Raw genomic sequence first — 20,435 nt, forward strand, 5'->3', positions numbered from 1 at the left:
AGGAACCTAGCGGACATCCAGGAGGAGATGGCTGATAGGCAGGAGGAGACCTTGTCTATGGTAGTGGTGGATATGTCAGGGGTGTGGAGGTAGATCTGGGTGTCATCTGCATACAGATGATAGTTAAAACCCATGGAGGAGATAACCTTGCCAATGGAGGATGTGTATAGGGTGAACAGTAGGGGGCCAAGGACCGAACCTTGGGGGACTCCCACCGAGAGGTGGTTGGGGGTGTAGGAGGACTCATTGAAGGCGGTCGTGAAGGAGCGGTTGGAGAGGTAGGATGAAAGCCAGGACAGGGCGAGATCGTGAATGCCCAAGGACTGGAGGGTCTGGAGGAGTAGGGGATGATCTACTGTGTCAAAAGCTGCTGACAGGTCAAGGAGGAGGAGAATGGAGTATTTACCTTCAGCTTTAGCTAAGGCAAGGTCGTTGACCACTTTGGTGAGAGCAGTTTCGGTTGAGTGGGCAGGCCGAAATCCAGATTGGAGTGGGTCTAGCAGTGAGTTGGCATTGAGGTACTGGGTCAGGCGTTTGTGAACCAGACGCTCAAGGAGTTTTGAGGCAAAGGGGAGGAGGGAGATAGGACGGTAGTTGGAGGGTAGCGAGGGGTCGAGTGAGGGTTTCTTGAGCAGAAGAGGAAGCCCTGTCAGCAGAAGTTGGGCTGTTTACACTCTCTTTCAGGTGTCTGCTAGGCAAAGCATCTATACTTTCTATCAAAAAGCAAAATAAATAATGATGCACTGATTTGCTATATTATTATTATTCTAAGTATTTATATAGCACCGACATATTACGCAGCGCTGTACAGAATATACTGTCTTGTCACTAACTGTCCCTCAGAGGAGCTCACAATCTAATCCCTACCATAGTCCTATGTCTATGTATGTATTGTGTAGTGCATGTATCGTAGTCTAAGGCCAATTTGGGGGGAAGCCAATTAACTTATCTGTATGTTTTTGGGATGTGGGAGGAAACCAGAGTACCCGGAGGAAACCCACACAGACACAGGGAGAATATACAAACTCCTTGCAGATGTTGGCCTGGCTGGGATTCGAACCAGGGACCCAGCGCTGCAAGGCAAGTGCTGCAAGGCAAGAACGCTAACCACTATACCACTGTGTTGCCCAATATTATACGTATATAACAAATCTGAATTCATTGTTAGTCAGTTATCTGCTTACATGGAACTCAAACTTCTCCAGGTGTAGCCAATTTTATGCATTTAGGGTCCAATTCACAAAAGCATTACCGCATGAGGTAAGGCAGAAATAACCGATTTTACCAAATGTCAATTGGCAAAAGCTGTTGCCATATTGAAAACTAAAATTAGTGATTAGTGAGGTAAAGTATAAAACTTGCGAGGTAAATACCTCATGCATATAAATTAACAAAGGATAACATGCGGTAAAACAAGTAAGATGTTTGTTATTTTATCTTCAGCCTGGAGCTGTCGGTAAGATAACAAACAGCCATTTAGAATGTGACAGAAGGACTTAAAGTGGATCCGTGATAAACTTTTACTAATTGCATAATTGTGTTCCTTTCATATAGTTTATAGGACAGTCCTCAAGCCAAATTCTTTTGGTTTTGTTTTAATACTCTAATTCCCTATAAACTAAACAAGTCTCGCCCACAGCTTCTCCAGAGAGACTTGGTACTCTCAGCCTTAGTAGCAAGGGCTTATGGGAGCTCAGTCTGGGCAGGAGGATGAGGTTACTAGCCAGAGATTTCAGAGGCAGAGGGGAGGAGGGAGGAGGAGAGGGGAGTGAGAGATACAGATCAGCTTGCCTGTGTGTAGTGTGACAAACAGAACATGGCTGCCCTCATTGTATCACAGGAATAAAAAATCATAAACTGTTGAAGCGGTTTGCAGCTAGATTTGCTGAGTAAACTATCTCAACTTTAGATAAGATATATAGACAAGTATATATAGACAAGTTACTGGTTATAGTTAGTTTTGCATCTCGGTTTCACTTTAAGGACATAGAAGGGGAAACCAAGGGTACAGAAAAGAGGAAGGTTTATTACTCTATTCTGGAAAGTAAGAGTCTCCTGCACCAATTCCTCCCGTACTCCTTCAGGATACCCACGAATACTTGGTAATACCCCTAACTTACCACCCGTGATGTACAGCTTTCTAACCCCCCCCCCGGTCCGGCCGGTGTAAATTGCAATGGGCCCGGCGACTCTCAGCAAAGTTACGCTGTGACCCCGGAAGAGGAAGTTGGATCATGTGGTCTGCCCATGCTCCGGCTTCTGTCATCCTTCTCTCAGCCTATCCGTGCACGAGCAGCATGTCATTGTGTTTAGTGCTCAGAGGAGCTTCTAGAGTCTTGCTCTGGAGACAATAGATCGTATGATCTTCAATTTAGTTCACTGTAATTTGTCTGGATCGGTTGCAAAATAAGCCAATGTAATTATAGGCACTGGATAGTTCCAGAGGTTGTATTGTTATCAACAGGTGCCAGGCATGAACAGAAAGACGGAAGTTAAAGCCACATAGATGCTGGTTAGTGCAGAAAGTATGATGATATGTTGTAAGAACGTTTAACACAGATAACAGCACAGTCCGGTTGAGCACATGCCCTAGTGTGGGCTATAGTTACCGATCCACACGCTTACTGGATCGGTAACCATAGCCCACACTAGGGCATGTGCTCAACCGGACTGTGATTATTAGCCACTTCATGCTTATTCACATCAGCCTATCATTACTTTCCCTGCGATTGGGGGACATCTAGAGATTCATGCAAGGACTTCTGTCTGCTTGCTATCAATCATTTGGCTGGCTTATATGAACTGTTGCTGTGCTGCAATCCACTGTCTGGCTTCAGCTTCACTTACCATTCTTGGGATTTGCTACAGCCTGTACAGCCAATATACAGGTTTACATCATCCGCTCCTTGAAGCGTTGAGCTTGGCTTTCCGTGCTGTTATCTGTGTTAAACGTGCTTACAACATATCATCATACTTTCTGCACTAACAAGCATCTATGTCTTTCTGTTCATGCCTGGCACCTGTTGATAATACAGCCTCTGGAACTATCTAGTGCCTATAATTACATTGGCTTATTTTGCAACCAATCCAGACACATTACAGTGAACTACATTGAAGAACATACGATCTATTGTCTCCAAAGTAAGACTCTTGTTTTAGAGTATGAGGACTGCAGCCTCAATCCTCTCATTCACTGCTGCCTGGGGAGTATGAGCATTTGGTTTTAGAGGGATTTTCTTTTTTTGTATTCATATTTATATGTCTTGGTGGATTATCTCATGGGATTTTGTATATTAATAAAGTATTTTTTGTATTTTCTCATGCACCCAAGAGCCAATTCTCCCTTTTTTTTTGCACTTATCTAATTATTTGTTGGCATGATGCATGAGAATAATATCATTATCATTAGATTATAGTTGTATTTTACTCCCATTTGACCAGTTTCCCATTTTGTTGAGCTGTTCTTTATTTAAAGCAAACCTAAAACACAAATCTCATAAGTTTATTTTTATGTGTAACAATAATGGTAAATAGAACTTTCCTGGGGTCTCATATTCTTATTTTTAATCTCAGGACAGTAATTCTATGTGTGAACTGTAAATAGCAGCCATGTCAGTGTGACATCAAATCTGTTTCACTCAGCTCCAACATGGAAAAATAATGCTCTTTTTCACGACTATACTGCTATTAAGAGTGTTTGAAATTACATTTCAGAAGAGGTATTAGAAAAGCACTGGTTTATTAAGCCTTGCAATGTGGAAATAAATAAATAAAAAGGGTACGCAGACAAGTGTTTGGATTCCATAGCAGCACAAATCTGTAACAGGAAGTGTATTTAAATATTATCAACAATTGTCTGCCTAATGTTACTGTCCCTCTGTGCTGCAGCCTAGGAACGTAATTATAGCCTTCTGTCTTTTGTGAGGCTTCACAGATCAGCAACGGAGGAATTTGAGGCTTACTTGATGCCTGTTAAAGACCTAATAATACACTTATACAGTTAACCAGGACAGTGATTTCACCTTTAGTTTGTGTTCTTTTCGGTTAATGATAACAGCTGTGATTTGTTGATCCATGAAGATTAAAATGGTACAAAGCAAGGCTGGGATGGCAGCAGCCAGTAACGTCCACCAAGGATTGTTACCCAATGGATCGATGAACCACCCTCGGTCTGGCAGTGTTGGCTGTTAAAAACAAAGAAAAAGATCAAATAAATCTCACATTGACACTAATTTTCACATAATAAGAAAGAATGTTCTTTATCACTTTTAAAAGAGTTTTACTGACAGAAATGATTCTTAATCGAGCAGTTTTTGAGTAATGATCATATACAAAAAAAAACAAACAAAAAAAACGTCAAATAGGTTGCCAACGTACCTCAAATTTTTCAGGAACATGCAGCTTTGGAGAATCAACCCCCACAAAATAGTCAATGACTACCATTATGACTATAGTGAGGAAGACTGCAAAATCACTGATTGTAGAACGCACCTGGGGGAATAAAGGCACATTAGAATGAAGTATGCCAAACCCATAGGCAGCTTATGTAATTCTCTATCTATGCTGTGCAGGAAATTTCCAGCATCTAAACAGTCAGCAAAGTCAGGTCAGGACCATCCACACTTCTAGCTGAAGAGCAGCTTATTTGTAGCACTGCCAAAATACTTCTACCACTTACATCTGCGGCTGACCTGGAAGAATACCATCACCAACTCATCTCTGAATTACAATAAGGGATGATCAATGAGATGCATAAAAATTTACCTAATCCTGCATGAACACGGAAATATTTGCAAGTATATGCAGCTTGAAAATGGACCAATCCAGTCCTACCCAGGCTTAAATCGATTGGTTTCAAGCTGCATATATTTGCATAAACATTTACATAATGGAAAAGTTAGTGTTGCATGGGTGTGGTCTACTTTAGCGAAAACTCTTTCAGTTATTTAGGCCCCTTTCACACAATACGCATTACGGCCCTATTTCGCATTACGATTCCCTGTTGCAGTGGTTATTAGTCTCTATGAGACTGGCCACACTACCTGCAGTGCGGTGCGATGCAGCAGAAGTGGCTCAGATGACACAGAGGTGGTGCAGACTCTGAACTGAGTTGCCTAGCAGTGCCACGCAGCAGGCATTTGCACTGGAGTCATCGGCACTGCAATAATCTACATTATTGCAGTGGCGGTGCCGCGTGTATGCGCTGATCGGCCAAAAAACAGTGATATACTTCCTGTCCAGCAGGAAGTACATCACTGTTTAGGGACGGAGATATGCATATTACCCTGTTGGCGCACTCTGCCGCAATGTAATGTGCAAGGGGAAATGGTGCGGTACAATTGTCCTGCCCTGCAGGGGCTCTCATGGTGCAGGACAATCGCACCTCGCCATATGTGATTCTGGACTAAAATTCACATTCTTCAGAATGATCTTAAATCCGATAGCATCCACTTTACAGTGGGATAAGTAAATTCAAATAAGAAATGTTCAGACATGAACGGTTACCATAGGTGTATACAAATGTTTTACCTTGGTGGGAAAATAATTCTTGGTTTTGAACTGTTTCAGAAAAGATGAGAGAAAGAACGTAGTGAAAAATAAGATGACGGACCAGAAGAAGACATCTGGAACATAGGGACTATGGTGACCACAAGCAGAACCTTCAAACGCCCCATGGTTAGCAATACACTCCTGAAGATGGAAAGAAATAGATCTGGTTAGACACCATTGGCCATAATAATTATTACCACTGAGAGAAATGCAAACTGGTCACCCCATCTGGTTATTAAACCATTATTCATGTAACTGTTCTTAACAAAACGGATGTATTAGTGCAAAATAGTCCATATTTTCTAACTAAATGCTAATAGGGTTTTCATTTCTTCATTTCTTTGCTTGTTACACTAGAATTTTCTTTCCCTGTGCAGTAAGGGCCCGTTTCCATTTGTGCGTTGCGATTCCTGTGCGGAAAAAGCATGTGCGATTTTGCACGTGGATGCGTTTTTCCATGCGATTTCGCATGCATTTTGTGGCCAAGCGTTTTAACCATGTCAATGCTGGTGTGCTTTTTATATTGTTTTTGCACAAAAACTCATGCGGAAACGCATAGAAAAACGCATGGCAAAAACGCATGCGTTTTTCCTATTAATTACATTGTACGCGTGTGCGAATTCTGATGGCTCTGCCGTGCAGATTTTTTCTGCACGGAAAACCGCTCAGAAATCCTGACAAGTGGAAACCGTCCCATCCACTTGTATTGGTTATGCGAATCTGCATGCAGAAAATACATGCAGATTTGCTCTAGTGAAAACGGGCCCTAAGCGTTTTAGCTCTATTGTTAGGAAATATGCACACCTAAGGAGATCTTGGGTTATTTTCCTGTTTTGATTTCACAAGCCTAATTTGTTTTAATCTATTTGACTGAACCCATTTACCACTTTCATTAACCAGCTAAGGTGTTCACTGGGCCACCACCTGAGAGCCAGAGAAGAAACAGAGATGCCATAATACAGTTAGTAAGTGGCATTCTGGATCTTTACTTTGGAATTACTTCGGAGCTCCTTGAAATGTGTTAAATACACAACATTTTAAATACTGTCTAAGGCAAGCAAAGAAGGAATTAAATTATCATCTGTGGCAATTCACATTTGCCCAGCTCCATCATATATATTATATAGAATATATATAATGCATTTGCATGCATTTGGTATTTGTGACAAACCACATGCACGTTGTTACAGCTTCTATGGAAGAGATATCGGGAAAATGCACAGAGATTTTGGGCGCGTTCATGGATTTTTTAATGTGCTTTCATTGACTAAAATTTATCAAAATGCAGCATGTCACACACCTGTGTGTTGGATAAATATGCAGCCACCTATGGGGAAATGCTAAAAGGGGCTCTTATGGGAAACGCATCCTCCTTCCCAACATAATTATCTTCCAAAACACCCTCCCCTAACAAGCCCCCCCCCCCCACCCCCGATTTTTGTTTTTCAGAAGCTGCAAAATAGGTGCTTTCTACCAAAAAAAAAAATAGTTCATAAATAAATTTGATAAGATGCACAGATATTAGGTTTTAATATGAAAAGGACAAGCAAAAAACTGAACAGAATGCAGCACAGTAACTTACTGAGACTGTGAAGTTGTTCCACGTTAATTCACTGGCAGTGATGTTCTGTGTGCTCCAGAAGGCAAGAGTCGAATTACTGGGACTGACTGGCTCCGCACAAACACACCTATTCAACATCCAAAGACATGCGTCAATGCTATTTATCAGCTTTCAGTGTGGACACATTTTAATAATAGTAATCCGAACATTTGTACAGCGCTTTTCTCCTGCAGACTCAATGCGCTCTAGAGCTGCAGCCACTGGGAGCTGCACAAGAGGCCCCCCTGCAGTGTTAGGGAGACTTGCCTTGAACACCTTAATGCATAGGTACTGACCGTCCAGCCACTAACTGAACAGACAGTATAATCACATCTAAACACGATGCAATTCTATTTTAATAGGGGCTTTCACACTTTTACCTTTGTGGTACTATGTGGCAGTTTCTGGCAGGATAACACAGCATGCAATGCATTACTGGGCAACGCACAAGGTGCAAGCATGAAGCCTATATACTACAGTATATGCTACACTGTACGGGTCGCATTGCAGTGGTAGACTGCGATAAAACCTCACCACTGCGATCCTTTTTTTGTCCCAAGGCAAGTAGCAATTCTAAAATCTTGGCATTGCATAATACTGATGATACTTCAATCACAGATACTTTTGTTTACACGTAGTCAGCTGATTTCTCAGCCAATACAAATTGTTTACATGTGGTTAGCTGGCTTGTCAGCAGGTAACTTTATAGCTGCTGCCCTGGTACCTCTGCAGACATGGATTATGCTCTCAGCACAATATATTATAATGGTCTGTTAAAGTGTATAAAACATTTATAGAAAAAACACTTGCTCTGCAATCCTTTTCCTCAGATTAGTGGACCATCCTCTTTATTAGTAGTACACTGCAGGTACCAATTTACCACAGCTGCAGAAGCAGGGGGAACAATTTGTGGGCTACACCACTACAAAGTAGAGAAAAAGCTCATTGACCTCAGGAAAGCATTTGTGGAAAAACTGGTTTTGTTAAGATTTACAAAGCTGACAATTGATTTAAAGTGGATCCAAGATGAAAAACTAACTATAGCAAGTAACCTGTCTATATCTGTATATATACGTTATATTTACGTTGGAAAAACATCAAGAGCTTTTAAGGAAAGGATCAAAAATCATGTGGGGGATGTTGCCAACTGCAACTTTAAATCCCCAATTTCCAGACATGTTCATCTGGAGCATAGAGGGGACCCTAGCTTCATTAGATTCATAGGCTTGGATAGGGTCCATGCTCACCCTAGAGGTGGCGACATCGATAAAGCCCTCTTACAATTAGAGTCCCGTTGGATTTTTGATCTCAAGGCCACTGAACCTAAGGGTTTAAACGATAGTATCAATTATCGGGTGTTTTTGCCCAGTTAGTTCTCTAAGATCATTTTTTGAGTTCCTGGAGCTGTTTTGTGCGACTCTGTTCTTGTTCCACTATTCTGTCTTTTTTCTTTTCCCTCCTTTCTTTTCTGTCTCCCCCTCTCTCTTTCTTCGTCTTCCCCCCCCTCCCCCTTCTTTTCCCTCCTCTTGTTCCTGTTTTCCTTTTCCTCTCTTTTTCCCTCCCCCCACTATTTTTCTGTCCTTCCTCCTCCTGGTTTCTTTGCTCCTGTGCACGTTGAGTGACATCATGAAGGGTCCCCGGTTACGTGGCCCCGTGATCCTCTCCTGTTGGGTTGCTGTCTTCCTATGAGTGGCAAAATTTGTAATTTTTTGGCCTTTTATATATGTGTGGGTGAGTCTGATTACTCCCACGCAGGTGTTAATACACTACTATCATATAGGCTGGTCTCTCTCCGCCTCTCTTATGTATATGTACATTTATGGGGATAGTTAGGACCCGCGTTCCTGGACATGGCGCCCCTGAAGTCATGGTGTTTCCATGCCTATAGCGCGAATCTATATATTATACTACTTTATTTTAGTAATTTATATTCTTCTTTTTTGCTCCCCATGTCCTGTCATTTACGATTTCAGGCGATGGGGGAGGTTATGTTGCCTTTATTGTCATGTGTATTTATTGTTTATTTATACGCATTGCATGCTGTGTGCGGCTGCGCTGTCCGTATCTACCCGTCGCTCCACTCCTCCATTATCCCCATTGGGCGGCCACTTCCCCGACGTCATCCGCCGGCGCCATTCGACGCCGTTCTGTAATGCCTGTTGGTGGAGCGCAGTTGCGCTCCAGCTGCCGGCCGCCCGCACGCCCACTGCTTTGTGGGCGTGAGGTGGTGATGCGTGTGACTGGGGGCGGGGTGGGATGGGCCGCGCAGCCGCCCGTTATGGCATCCATATACATACCAACGCTGTCTGCCTTTGAGAAGGCCGCCAGGTGCGGCGAAACATGTCAGGCTCTTCCTGACAGCGTCTCCTCTCCTCCACACCTTCTGGAACCTGCACCAATCTGGACCAACTTTCACTCATAATATTTGGACTATTTGGGTCAGCCTTTTGGCAGCATAAGGGATCTGCAAGCTCATACCTACATTGCCTTTTGGATTTCTCCATTTCAAGCCTGGTAAATATAAAGGGACATTGCTCCATGTATCTATTTGCTTTGATCAGTTGCACATGCCCTGCGATTGGGGGACTGTTTATACCATCTGTTACATGTGCCCACATTCTGTGAAGACCATCTGTCCTACATCAGCCAACACCCTGCGATTGACGGACTGCATGCCTATATATGCATTTTGCATGCCATCAGCTTGTTTCATGCACCATACTTGCATGCCATCAGCTTGCTTATATGCCATTCACCTGTTTCAAGCTTTGCTTATTGATGCTAGTATCACACATGGATTCGCCTTCTTGTGTCCATTTCATGCTCCAGGAAAATCATTAATGTGCTTTGTTTGCACCCGTATGCTTTCCATCGCCCACTACATGTTTGGGTTGAACTGCATGGCCCTTTAACTTCATCAATAATAGTGGTACCACATCCATCATCTTCTTAGCCTCTTACGGTGCAGGTTCTGGTTTCTATCTAGGGGACTGCAGCCCCTATGGTGTTGGAGTGTTCTGTGAGGAGTACTTTTACTGGGTTATTTTGGGTTTTATGGGATATTTATGTTTATGATATGTGTTTGACATATGTGATTTATATGAATAAAGTTTTCTATCCTTTTCATGCACCCAAGAGCCAATTCTCATTTTGTTTTCATGTTTGAGATTATATATATATATATATATGTATATATAAAGTTTAGATAATTTAAAGTTTAGATAATTTACACAGTAAATCTAGCTGCAAACAGCTTCAACAGTATATGATTATTTCTTCCTGTGATCAGATGAGAGCAGCCATATTCTGCTTTTCATCATTACACAGGCAAGCTGCTCTGTATCTCCACCCTTTAGCCTGTGAAAACTCCACTCGCCTCTCCTGCTCTCTCTCCGCCCCCTTACCTCTGAAATTTCAGCAGCTCCCGACTGGTAACGTCTCCTCCTCCTTCTTTTGGAAAAGCACATCCCATGAGCACTTGCTACATGGGACTCAAAATACCTAGATGCTGGAGGAGCTGTGGGAGTGGCGTGTTTAGTTTATAAGGAACTACGGCATTAAAGTAGAACTGAAAAACGTAACAAAACAGAACGTAAAATAAAACAACTCGCTATTAGCACAGGATGCTAATAGCAGGCTGGAACGCAGAAAAAAAGCTATGCATGATTCAGGGCGTGCAGGCGCAGTTGCCTTTAACTTACAAATGGATGGTAATGAAACTAGCTGGCGGCGGAGAATGGAGGATTGTGGAGGACCAGCGCGGGACAGGAAGGCTGCATGGGACTAGCAGGAGCCCCAGGCAAGTGAAACACTTTGTTTTATTACATTCTTCAGTTCCGAATTAAAAAAAAAAAAAAAAAAAGTATTTGGCTTGAGGAATCACCACCAAAACGCTGCATGCAGCGCGTTTGCGATTGCTCGAAATTGCAACTGCTGCAGTGTGAATATATCCATAGGGATACATTGTAGCAGCGCTTTGCTGATCGCCGGTGATAAGCAAAGCGCTGAAGAATCACCCCAATGTGAACCAGCCCTAAAAGTTAATCTCGGATCCACTTTAACAGGATGGAGTGTGGCCAGGAAAAAGCACCAGACTGGATGTGTTTAACATCTATAGACAAAGGATTTTTATTGGCTATAGGAAAGCCTTTATGAAAGTATGGTGGACAAAATGGAAATGTGGAGCTGATATCAATTGGGAAGAGGCTGCAAGGCAGGTCCTCTTCAAAGAAAACAAATGCAGCAAAAGGACTGACTTAATTTAGCAAAACAGAAAGTATGAAGTCTAATGAAGAGTGACAGTAATTGACTTTCAGACTTACGAGTATTTTGTCAGCATCTCCAGATCATTGTGCATATTGAAAGAGTATTTTTCTGCCAAGTGGTACAGCTTCTCCAAGGCTTCATAAATAAAGATGATACAAATGAGAGCAGCAAAGGCTTCTTCTGTAAACCGGGTAATATAACAGACTAAGCTGCTGGCATCTGTGGCCACCAGTATCAAACACAGCAATGCCGTCCACAAGCCAATACTGGTGCGCAGAGACAGGTAGGACAAGTGATAATCTCTAAAAAAAAAATAAAAAAATAAAAATACACATGCATTGAACTCCTGGTTAATAATAACATGATAATAGAATGCAAATTGTTATCCCTACATCCTGGGCCCCACAAACCTCCCGAGAGAGTCTTAATACAACAGAAACCACCTAACCAGGCAAACAATACTTAAAGAAAACCTGAACTGAAAATTAAAAGTAAAAATAAACATACACGGGTCGTACTTACCTTCCATGTAGTCTACTAATCAAATCTCTTTCTCCTCTTCTGTGTCCCGTTTGTTCACTGTGATCAATGGAATTCTCCATCCTCCATTTTGAAAACGGCCATTACCTCATAACAGCTTTCTGGTCAGCACATTGTTAAACTGTATTATTGCTCACTTGAGCCATAGACAAACATGGACATTACCTGGCACATCAGTTGTCCTCTCAGCTATAACTGACAGCAACTGATATATTTCAGTACTGACAAAATATTGTCAGAACTGGAAGGGATTGTTGTCAGAAGAAAATGGTGAGCTTCTGAGAGGAACTGATAGAAAGGCAACTATGTAATGTTCATTTTAAGTTATCTCGTGTTTATTTTAGATAATTTTACGCAGTTCAGGTTCCCTTTAAATACAGTGCTAGGCATGCAAACCACGCACGATACAGTACATTCCCTTCTAGAAGTTACTTCTCTCCTATGTTGCTGTCACTTACAATAGGTTGTAGAAATCTGACATTACCGACAGGTTTTGGACTAGCCCATCTCCTCATGGGGGTTCTCAGGGTTTTCTTTATTTCAAAATGACTTAGTGAATGGCAGTTTCTTAGTCCACCTGCCAAAATATTGTGCAAACAAGTGGGGGCTGCATTTTTGTATAGATTCATTCTAGGGTTTGCTTTTGTACAAAATAAACAAAATACTTAAAATCCCCCAATAGGTGATGTCAGATTTCTACTACCTACTGTAAGTGACAGTAACATAGGACAACATTAATGTATGGTTCATTTTACTCTGAAAGAAACATACTTCTTAATGGTATGCATTTACATGCATTTTAAATATTAAAAATTTTAGTGATAGTGGTCCTTTAATTTAAAAAGGAGATACTATTCTGGTCACTTATTCATATTAAACGGATATACAATATTAAGAAAAGGATGATCAAAATAATGAATAACTTAACACTCCTAATAGATGGTATGTCCATATGGCCAATAGGTGGTACATGCAATATTGTGGATATTTAAGGGGGCTAGCATGTACCGGTATTCATTGAGGAGACCTTAGGCAAGACTCCCTAACGCTGCTACTGCCTATAGAGCGTGCCCTAGTGGCTGCTGCTCTGGTGCTTTGAGTCCGCCAGGAGAAAAGCGTGATATAAATGTTCTAGGTCTGTCTTGTAATGTGGGTGATGTATTTTGTAATGTATTTTATGATAAATGTGGATATGAATAAAGTAGCGGATATTTCAAGATTTACAGTATATGGTGGCATGAGAGCAAATAATAGTGTAGATTGCACAACTCCCATGTTAATTTCTAGAGATGCGGAATTTTGTAACCGGATATGCAAGAGTACTTTAGTCACATTGAGCCAAGCAAAAGCTCTTAAGAAAAAAAAGAAAGAAAGACGCAAGTAAAGAAAAACCATGCAAACTGGTTTGGTGAGCAGTAAGTCCAAATTGCTGAATCACACTCACTTGCAGAATTTAAAAAGTATTTTTTCGAAAACGAGGACGGGTCCCGTGCTCCCCAATATGGTGAGAGGTTGTCCAGCAAATAGAGAATAGGCAATCCCTGTCAGAGATGCTCCAAAGAGAGACTCTATTGCACTCTGTGTGGAAGAAAAGAAATGAATTGGTTGCAACTTTTGTTCGGAAATCGAGATATACACATAGAAAGTACAAACACAGACAAAAGGTATGCAAATAAATCATATTAACCAAGAATCCACAGAACATAAGAGACAGGGCATAACCTGTAAACATAACTATACATTCTTGTTTTGTGAGTCTACCTGTGAATGGGTCACAGTAATAAATAATATTTACAATATAAAGATATAGGCACAAAATAGCACATACTAATTATTTTTTAATATGGATAATAATCTGAAAAAAATATGTTTGTCTAGAATCAAAAACAAATACAGTTTGTCATCAGCTCTGACTGCTCAAGTGAGACCCCCGATTATCTAGAAGGAATTTGTAATGTACTGCATTTTCCCATGATACCTCACTCTGGAATATGCAAATCAACTCTTTACGCCCCTGAAAGCCAGGCACACATTCAGGTCTAGCTTTCAGGGGCTGAGATGATTTGCATATTCGGGAGTGATGCATCATGGGAAAACACAGTTGCTCACATAAAGCTGAATTGTTGCAAATAACTTCTGTTTTACAGTACCCCCAAACTGTTTTTTATCAAACATACTTTTAATACCGGTTTATTTGTGGTACTGTGACGTATGTCATAGCACCAACCCTCCTCAACCCTCCGGCACTTCCTATGTCCCCCGCTCCACCATAATCTTTGACTGAGCAGAATATTGGGAACCATAAGCGGTGTGTGGAGTTCCTAAGGACAGGCAAAGAGGAGGAAGAACCACCACTTCCTCCCCTCCCATAATTAACGTTCTGCTCAGTCAAAGATTACGGCTGAGCAAAGCGGGGGACACAGGGGGAGCTGGAGGGGGATTATGGTGCCGTGACATAGGTCACAGCGTCACAAATAAAACGGTATTAAAAGTATGTTTAGTAAAAAACGGTTCAGTGGTACTTTAAGATGGCAAAATTATATTCAGTGTTTTTTTAATAAGAGTGCTTTTCTGTCTCGTTAAGCCTCTTTATATACTTTCTTAGTGGGTCACCATGAGTTATCTAGGCATCTCTTTATCCAGGTTTCTCTTTGGGATTATGCCAAGTTCATACGTGATCTTGACTGCAACATAATGGTTTTGCTACTCTTCTTGTAAGTCAAAGCACAAGATTTTTTTTTTTCATTAACTAAAATATTGGCTAGTATGACAAAAAGTATCCCAATAACTCTCATGGAATATAATTGTTAATGAGCTGTTAAGACTATATAAACAGAATACATACAATGTTTCATGTATTAAGAGTTTTAAGAGAAGGACAATCATCAATAATTAGCTTCATAGCTATAAGAGTAAGTGCATTGCTACTATACACGATCTGGATGCAGCCATTTTGAAAAGGTAATCATGGGATATGTGGTGTCCATTTGCTGGGTCTTCATTACAGAATGGGCACATTTTTCAGTTTTACAGATCATAAAGGTAATCTTCAGTAATTTTTCTTTTAGTTCTGCATATATTCAGGATGAGCCAGAACTGGTCATGTTTTTAAAGCGGTCTGTGTTCCCCAATGGTTGGGGGGGGGGCACCACTAACACCACCAGGGAAGCTATATGGGTGAGGGATGGGGGACCACTGACACCATCACTAAAAGCCTTAATAGGGACGGGGGAAACTAAACACCAGGGAAGCTATATCGAGGGCGGAGGGGGACCACCAATGCCATCAGTGAAACAATATGGGGGGGGGGGGGGGCGCACTAACACCATCAGGGAAGTTATATGGGGGAGGGGGGGAAGCATTAGGCACCATGGAAGCTATTTGGGGGGGGGGCTAGACACCAGGGTACTGTAAATTGGGGGCACATTGTATCCAAAATTGGTGTGTGGCTAAAGGAGTGGCAGGTGTCAAGTCTTTGCATGCCTCCTAAATTTGGGAGGAATGTGACTGCAATTGGGCAAATTCCAATTTGCTTCTATTTGTTAAGGCTTCACTATGTCTTGTAATAATCAGGGCTGCAAACTTTACCACCTAACAGACTGCTTTAACAAGAAGCCCAGTCCATATTTGTTGTTCAACTGATGTCCCAGTTTGAATAAATTAACCCTCATGGCACTAGCCCCAACCATACCAAAATTTTATATGGATCATACGTTCTGGGAAAACGGACATGAAGGAAGAAGAAATCTCTGCAAGAGGAAACAGACAGCAATAAAAATGTCCAGGGGTTCCACAGACTTCACTCTACCCAAATGTTAAAAAGAATGAGTGGACTCACATTTCAAAGGACTGGACTTTAAAAAAAACAAACAAAAAAACTTGAGTGTCTTGACAAAATATGGGCATACTAAACACTGTATGGGTAGAAAAAGGTTGGGCTTGGAAGTATCTGAAATACCAGATTACTACTACTTCAAATTTATAAGCAGCTGCTAGTGATCTGTTAAGCAGTAGCTCAGCCCAAAAAGATGGCTGATTCAATTTGTGTATAGATTATTATATAGACTATGCACATACATGAAAGATGGATGCTGCAGAAAAAAACTTGGTTGTTTACCTCATAAGTTAGTAAACAAATAACATAGCTACAACAAAGCATTTTACCTTTTTTTGCAGTAAGAAATAAACCTAAATACAATAAGATAAAGGAATAAAAAAGTTGCCTGATGTAGTACTCTGGAGATCGCTGAGGGCCCATGTCTTGTTAGACTTCCTGATGTCGAGGAAAAAACTGTTTTTACCTCAAACTCTGCATCTTCTGTTCACTTGGTCTCCCCAAACTGTGTCAGAGCTGTGAGCTGGGGGTGGTCAAATACTGTGGGGTAGACTCTTTGGATCAAGCATGAACATATGAGACAAATGCACATGGACACCTTCCTGGGAAGGTCTAATAAAAGCCTGGGCACTACCAATCTTTCTTTTTGTACTCACTATTCTGTTTTGTGTGGCTTCTCCCAGGAGACCTCCAAAAGTGATAACAGGAGACATACAGGCACAGTATAGGAAAAGAACGGAGGCCAGGCACTGCAGGCTTAATGCATCCTTGAAGTCACTCAAGAAAAAAGGTGCTTTCCTTTTGATGTCATGCATCAAACCACCAAATAGCCTAAATAGGTGAGATGAAACTCGTCAATCTGTACACTGCAGGAGACTAACTACTTTCTTATTCTTATTTACTTAAAAAAAGGAGCTACTAATCTACATCCCAAATTCCCTCCTCCTCCCAAAACAGAGGAAATGTGATGCTCAGGACCTCCACCTCTCCATCACTTTTCAAGCACCGGCATTTTTGGTATTGGTCCATTAATTTCTTGAATACCACCAGTGCTGATAACAGAGTTATTTAAAGAAAATGCAACATCAGTTTTCAGTAGTGACCTACAGTGACTAAACAAGACGAGGAGTCCAAAGAAAGCGGAACTGTAGTTGGTTGCCAGAGGTTACTGAAACTTTTGTGCACAATTTTTTGCATGTATGGACCACTGAATGGAAAAACAGAATGGGGCTTTTATCTATGAGAAATGAATGCATCCTGGACATCAAATCCCCTCTGTTCCTAAGCAGATCACAAAGGCCTCTTCAATTCAAAGTATCTGTGGGGAACAGATTATTTGCCCATGTTTATTTTTTTTCTTTAACTCTGACCATATTTGTGTCATTCCTGGATTTTCTTTTTAAAAAGTAGCTATTTCCATTGTTTTTTCTTTCCTGTGCTATACTAACTGCCAAACAAGAAAAAGCTGAAACATATAAACATTCAATACACAATATGTGTTAAAAAGTAATATCATGAAAATTGTGAACAAAAATTCAGAACTTACAAATGGATGCTAGATGCAATGAACTATCATGTAAGTGGGAAGGAGTCATGCTTTTTTATGAATTAATATAAAATGAAAACATACACTAGGTTAAAGCTGTTATATGAATCATAAGTTAACTGTGTGTAAACCATCTATACAAGTACAAATGTGGGAGGGTCAATCCTTCTGGCCATCACCAGCCCCAATCCTCTTTACTGTACGGGGGTTTTAACATAATTAATATTTCAAACTACAGCTGTGCGAAGTATTTACTACCCAATGCAGCTATACAGTATATGGGCTTCAATTTACTATGGCACAAAAAAACGTAATGTTTGGTCATGTACCTCATGCAGTATTTTATACATTTTTCCAAATTCACACATGTGATAATAGTTTGGTACCGGTAATTTACAGAAAAAAATGCATGACAATTCAGTAAGATTTTACCTCATACAGTATTTTATGTGGTATTTTAAAACAATCATGCAGAGTTTCATTCGGTATTTGATGGATTATTGTCGTGCGGGGAAAATTGATAAAAGATTTGATACAGATTACTTTTTTATTATACTGTAACAAGTAAAATGCAAGTCCAAGCTGCAAAAAAAATTAACATACAATTTGTATCAACTCAAAACAATTAGTATTTTATTAATCCTTTTTAAAGGGATACTGTAGGGGGTCGGGGGAAAATGAGTTGAAGTTACCGAGGGCTTCTAATGGTCCCCCACAGACATCCTGTGCCCACGCAGCCACTCACCGATGCTCCGGCCCCGCCTCTGGTTCACTTCTGGAATTTCAGACTTTAAAGTCTGAAAACCACTGTGCCTGTGTTGCCGTGTCCTCACTCCCGCTGATGGCACCAGGAGTGTACTGTGCAGGCCCAGTATGGTCTGTGCCCGCGCCGTGCGCTCCTGATGGCATCAGGGGAAGCGAGGACACGGCAATGCAGGCGCAGTGGTTTTCAGACTTTAAAGTCTGAAATTCCAGAAGTGAACCAGAGGTGGGGCCAGAGCATCGGTAAGTGGCTGCGTGGGCACAGGATGTCAGTGGGGGACCATTAGAAGCCCTGGGTAACTTCAACTCATTTTCCCCCGACCCCCCCCTACAGTATCCCTTTAATTACAGCATAATAATATTGTGAAGTTGGGGAAATCTGTTTTTAATATTAATTTTCTTCTTTTCCTGAATAGTTAAATTGGTTTTCACTTTTTTCTCTGCTAGGTTTGGTCCCTCCTGCCACCTTATGCAATGGCTGTTTGTTAGTTACAGACAGCCCCAGTTGGAGGTAAAATACCAAACATCTCACTTGGTTTGTACCGCATGCTCTAATCTTTGTGACCTGACATTTATTGAGGTATTCCAATTCTCCATACAGTAGCAGCTTTTCGTGAATTAAAGTTTCACAAAATGTTGCGTAAAGTCATCGGTTTTCTGCTTTACCAAATGCAGTAAGGCTTTGTGGATTATCAATTGACATTGGATTGGGGAAAGTGATCATTTTTATTACTTGCCCAAGAGGAAGGGCTGTGGGAAATTGACAACCACATAGCTTTGTGCTGCCAAATACACCACAAACCTAACTGTGGTTTGATTAACTTTCAAGGTTCTGAAGAAATCTGGTCAAAATAGAGGGGTACACAGTAGAAAGACCAACACTGTTTCCTCAACAAATTCCACACAGCGACCTATCGACAGTCTCCAATTGGGCAGCTAGCGCATAGTGTATGACCAAGTATACTCCTTGACACCATATTTGGTAGGGGAGTGCTATCCGGAAGCCTTTGAGTATTTAAATTGTACTACAAGACTGTTTGTGGTCACTGATCCCTACCTAGTCAAGATAGCTGAATCTTATTTATAGTGTTTTCTTTTTTCAAACATTAAACTTGAAAAAGCATGACAATTTCCCATTAGCAACAATATAAAGATGTAACCCTGTAATGAGCAGAAGGGCTAAACACGTTACAGGGACAAAAAAGGGCACTTTGAATGAGGTCAATTATGACAAAGCAGCTTTTGAAAAATCTGAGGAAGTTTAAGCAAATATTTAAACTTCAAAACTGAACCTGTGGTCATGACTTGCTAAATCAAACCAAGTTAAAAATAACAACTCATCTAATAATGCTAACATTTAACGAACTGTACATTTTAAAGGAAAATCAATAATACAATTTTCTACTATATATTTAGCATTTCACTGATAATCAGAAAATTCATAGAAATACATAGCATAGATCGAAAATAGCTGCAATAAACATTTTTTTTTTACTTTCAAAGCCATACACGTTATTTTGTTTTATTTTTTCAAAAGTTAAGATTAAATTGACCCTTGGGTTTTGTTTGGGTCAGTTCATAATGAAATATATACACCCAATGCTAAGAATATAAAGGTTTGTAAGTTGTAAAAGCCAGAGAGAACTTAAAAGAACAACTGAAGCAAGGGGGGTATGGAGGCTGCCATATGTATTTATTTATTTTTAAGCAATAAAAGTTGCCTGGTTATTCTGCTGGTCCTCTGCCTCCCAATACTGTTAGCCATAGACCCTGAACAAGCTTGCAGCAGATCAGGGGCCTGATTCACAAAGCGGTGCTAACAGTTAGCACGCTGGTGAAAAGCCCTTTATCATGCCTAAACTCAGTTTAGGCATGATAAGTTTAGGTGTGATAAGTTTAGGTGTGATAAGTTTAGGTGTGATAAGTTTAGGTGTGATAAGTTTAGGCGTGATAAGTTTAGGCGTGATAAGTTTAGGTGTGATAAGTTTAGGCATGATAAGTTTAGGTGTGATAAGTTTAGGCATGATAAGTTTAAGCGCCAACTGGGTTAGCACTGCAGTGCACAGCTGATCAAAAGTTTTACACTAGCAAAGTCTGGTGCACTTCGTATAAAGTTTAATGGCGCTGCTTTGCGTGCGGGACTTTGCAAGCAATCAAAACGTATCTAAACTTATCATGCTTAAACTTATCACACCTAAACTTATCACACCTAAACTGGCTTTTCACCAGCGTGGTGCAATGGTTATCATGCCTAAAGTCTCTAACTGGGTTAGCACCGCTTTGTGAATCGAGCCCCAGGTGTTTCTGACATTAGCCACATTCTTGTTTCTGGTCTT

At 40.9% G+C, this 20,435-nt stretch overlaps 1 protein-coding gene across 14 annotated transcripts in view; it reads right to left on the minus strand.

The window, feature by feature from the left end:
* The window catches only part of SLC4A7 (solute carrier family 4 member 7), a 242,784-nt gene that overhangs the window by 28,026 nt on the left and 194,323 nt on the right, over positions 1 to 20,435 (minus strand). For all 14 annotated transcript variants that reach the window (XM_068236202.1, XM_068236201.1, XM_068236199.1 and 11 more), the window contains 7 exons: positions 16,448 to 16,622; positions 13,401 to 13,534; positions 11,473 to 11,718; positions 7,133 to 7,238; positions 5,530 to 5,691; positions 4,378 to 4,491; positions 4,023 to 4,184 (listed from right to left, as the gene is read on the minus strand). In XM_068236202.1, the coding sequence (XP_068092303.1) occupies positions 4,023 to 4,184; positions 4,378 to 4,491; positions 5,530 to 5,691; positions 7,133 to 7,238; positions 11,473 to 11,718; positions 13,401 to 13,534; positions 16,448 to 16,622 (1,099 nt within the window). The remainder of the gene's footprint in view (positions 1 to 4,022; positions 4,185 to 4,377; positions 4,492 to 5,529; positions 5,692 to 7,132; positions 7,239 to 11,472; positions 11,719 to 13,400; positions 13,535 to 16,447; positions 16,623 to 20,435) is intronic.

The sequence above is a fragment of the Hyperolius riggenbachi genome, chromosome 5 (genome assembly GCF_040937935.1).
Source record: "Hyperolius riggenbachi isolate aHypRig1 chromosome 5, aHypRig1.pri, whole genome shotgun sequence".
Lineage (NCBI taxonomy): Eukaryota > Metazoa > Chordata > Amphibia > Anura > Hyperoliidae > Hyperolius > Hyperolius riggenbachi.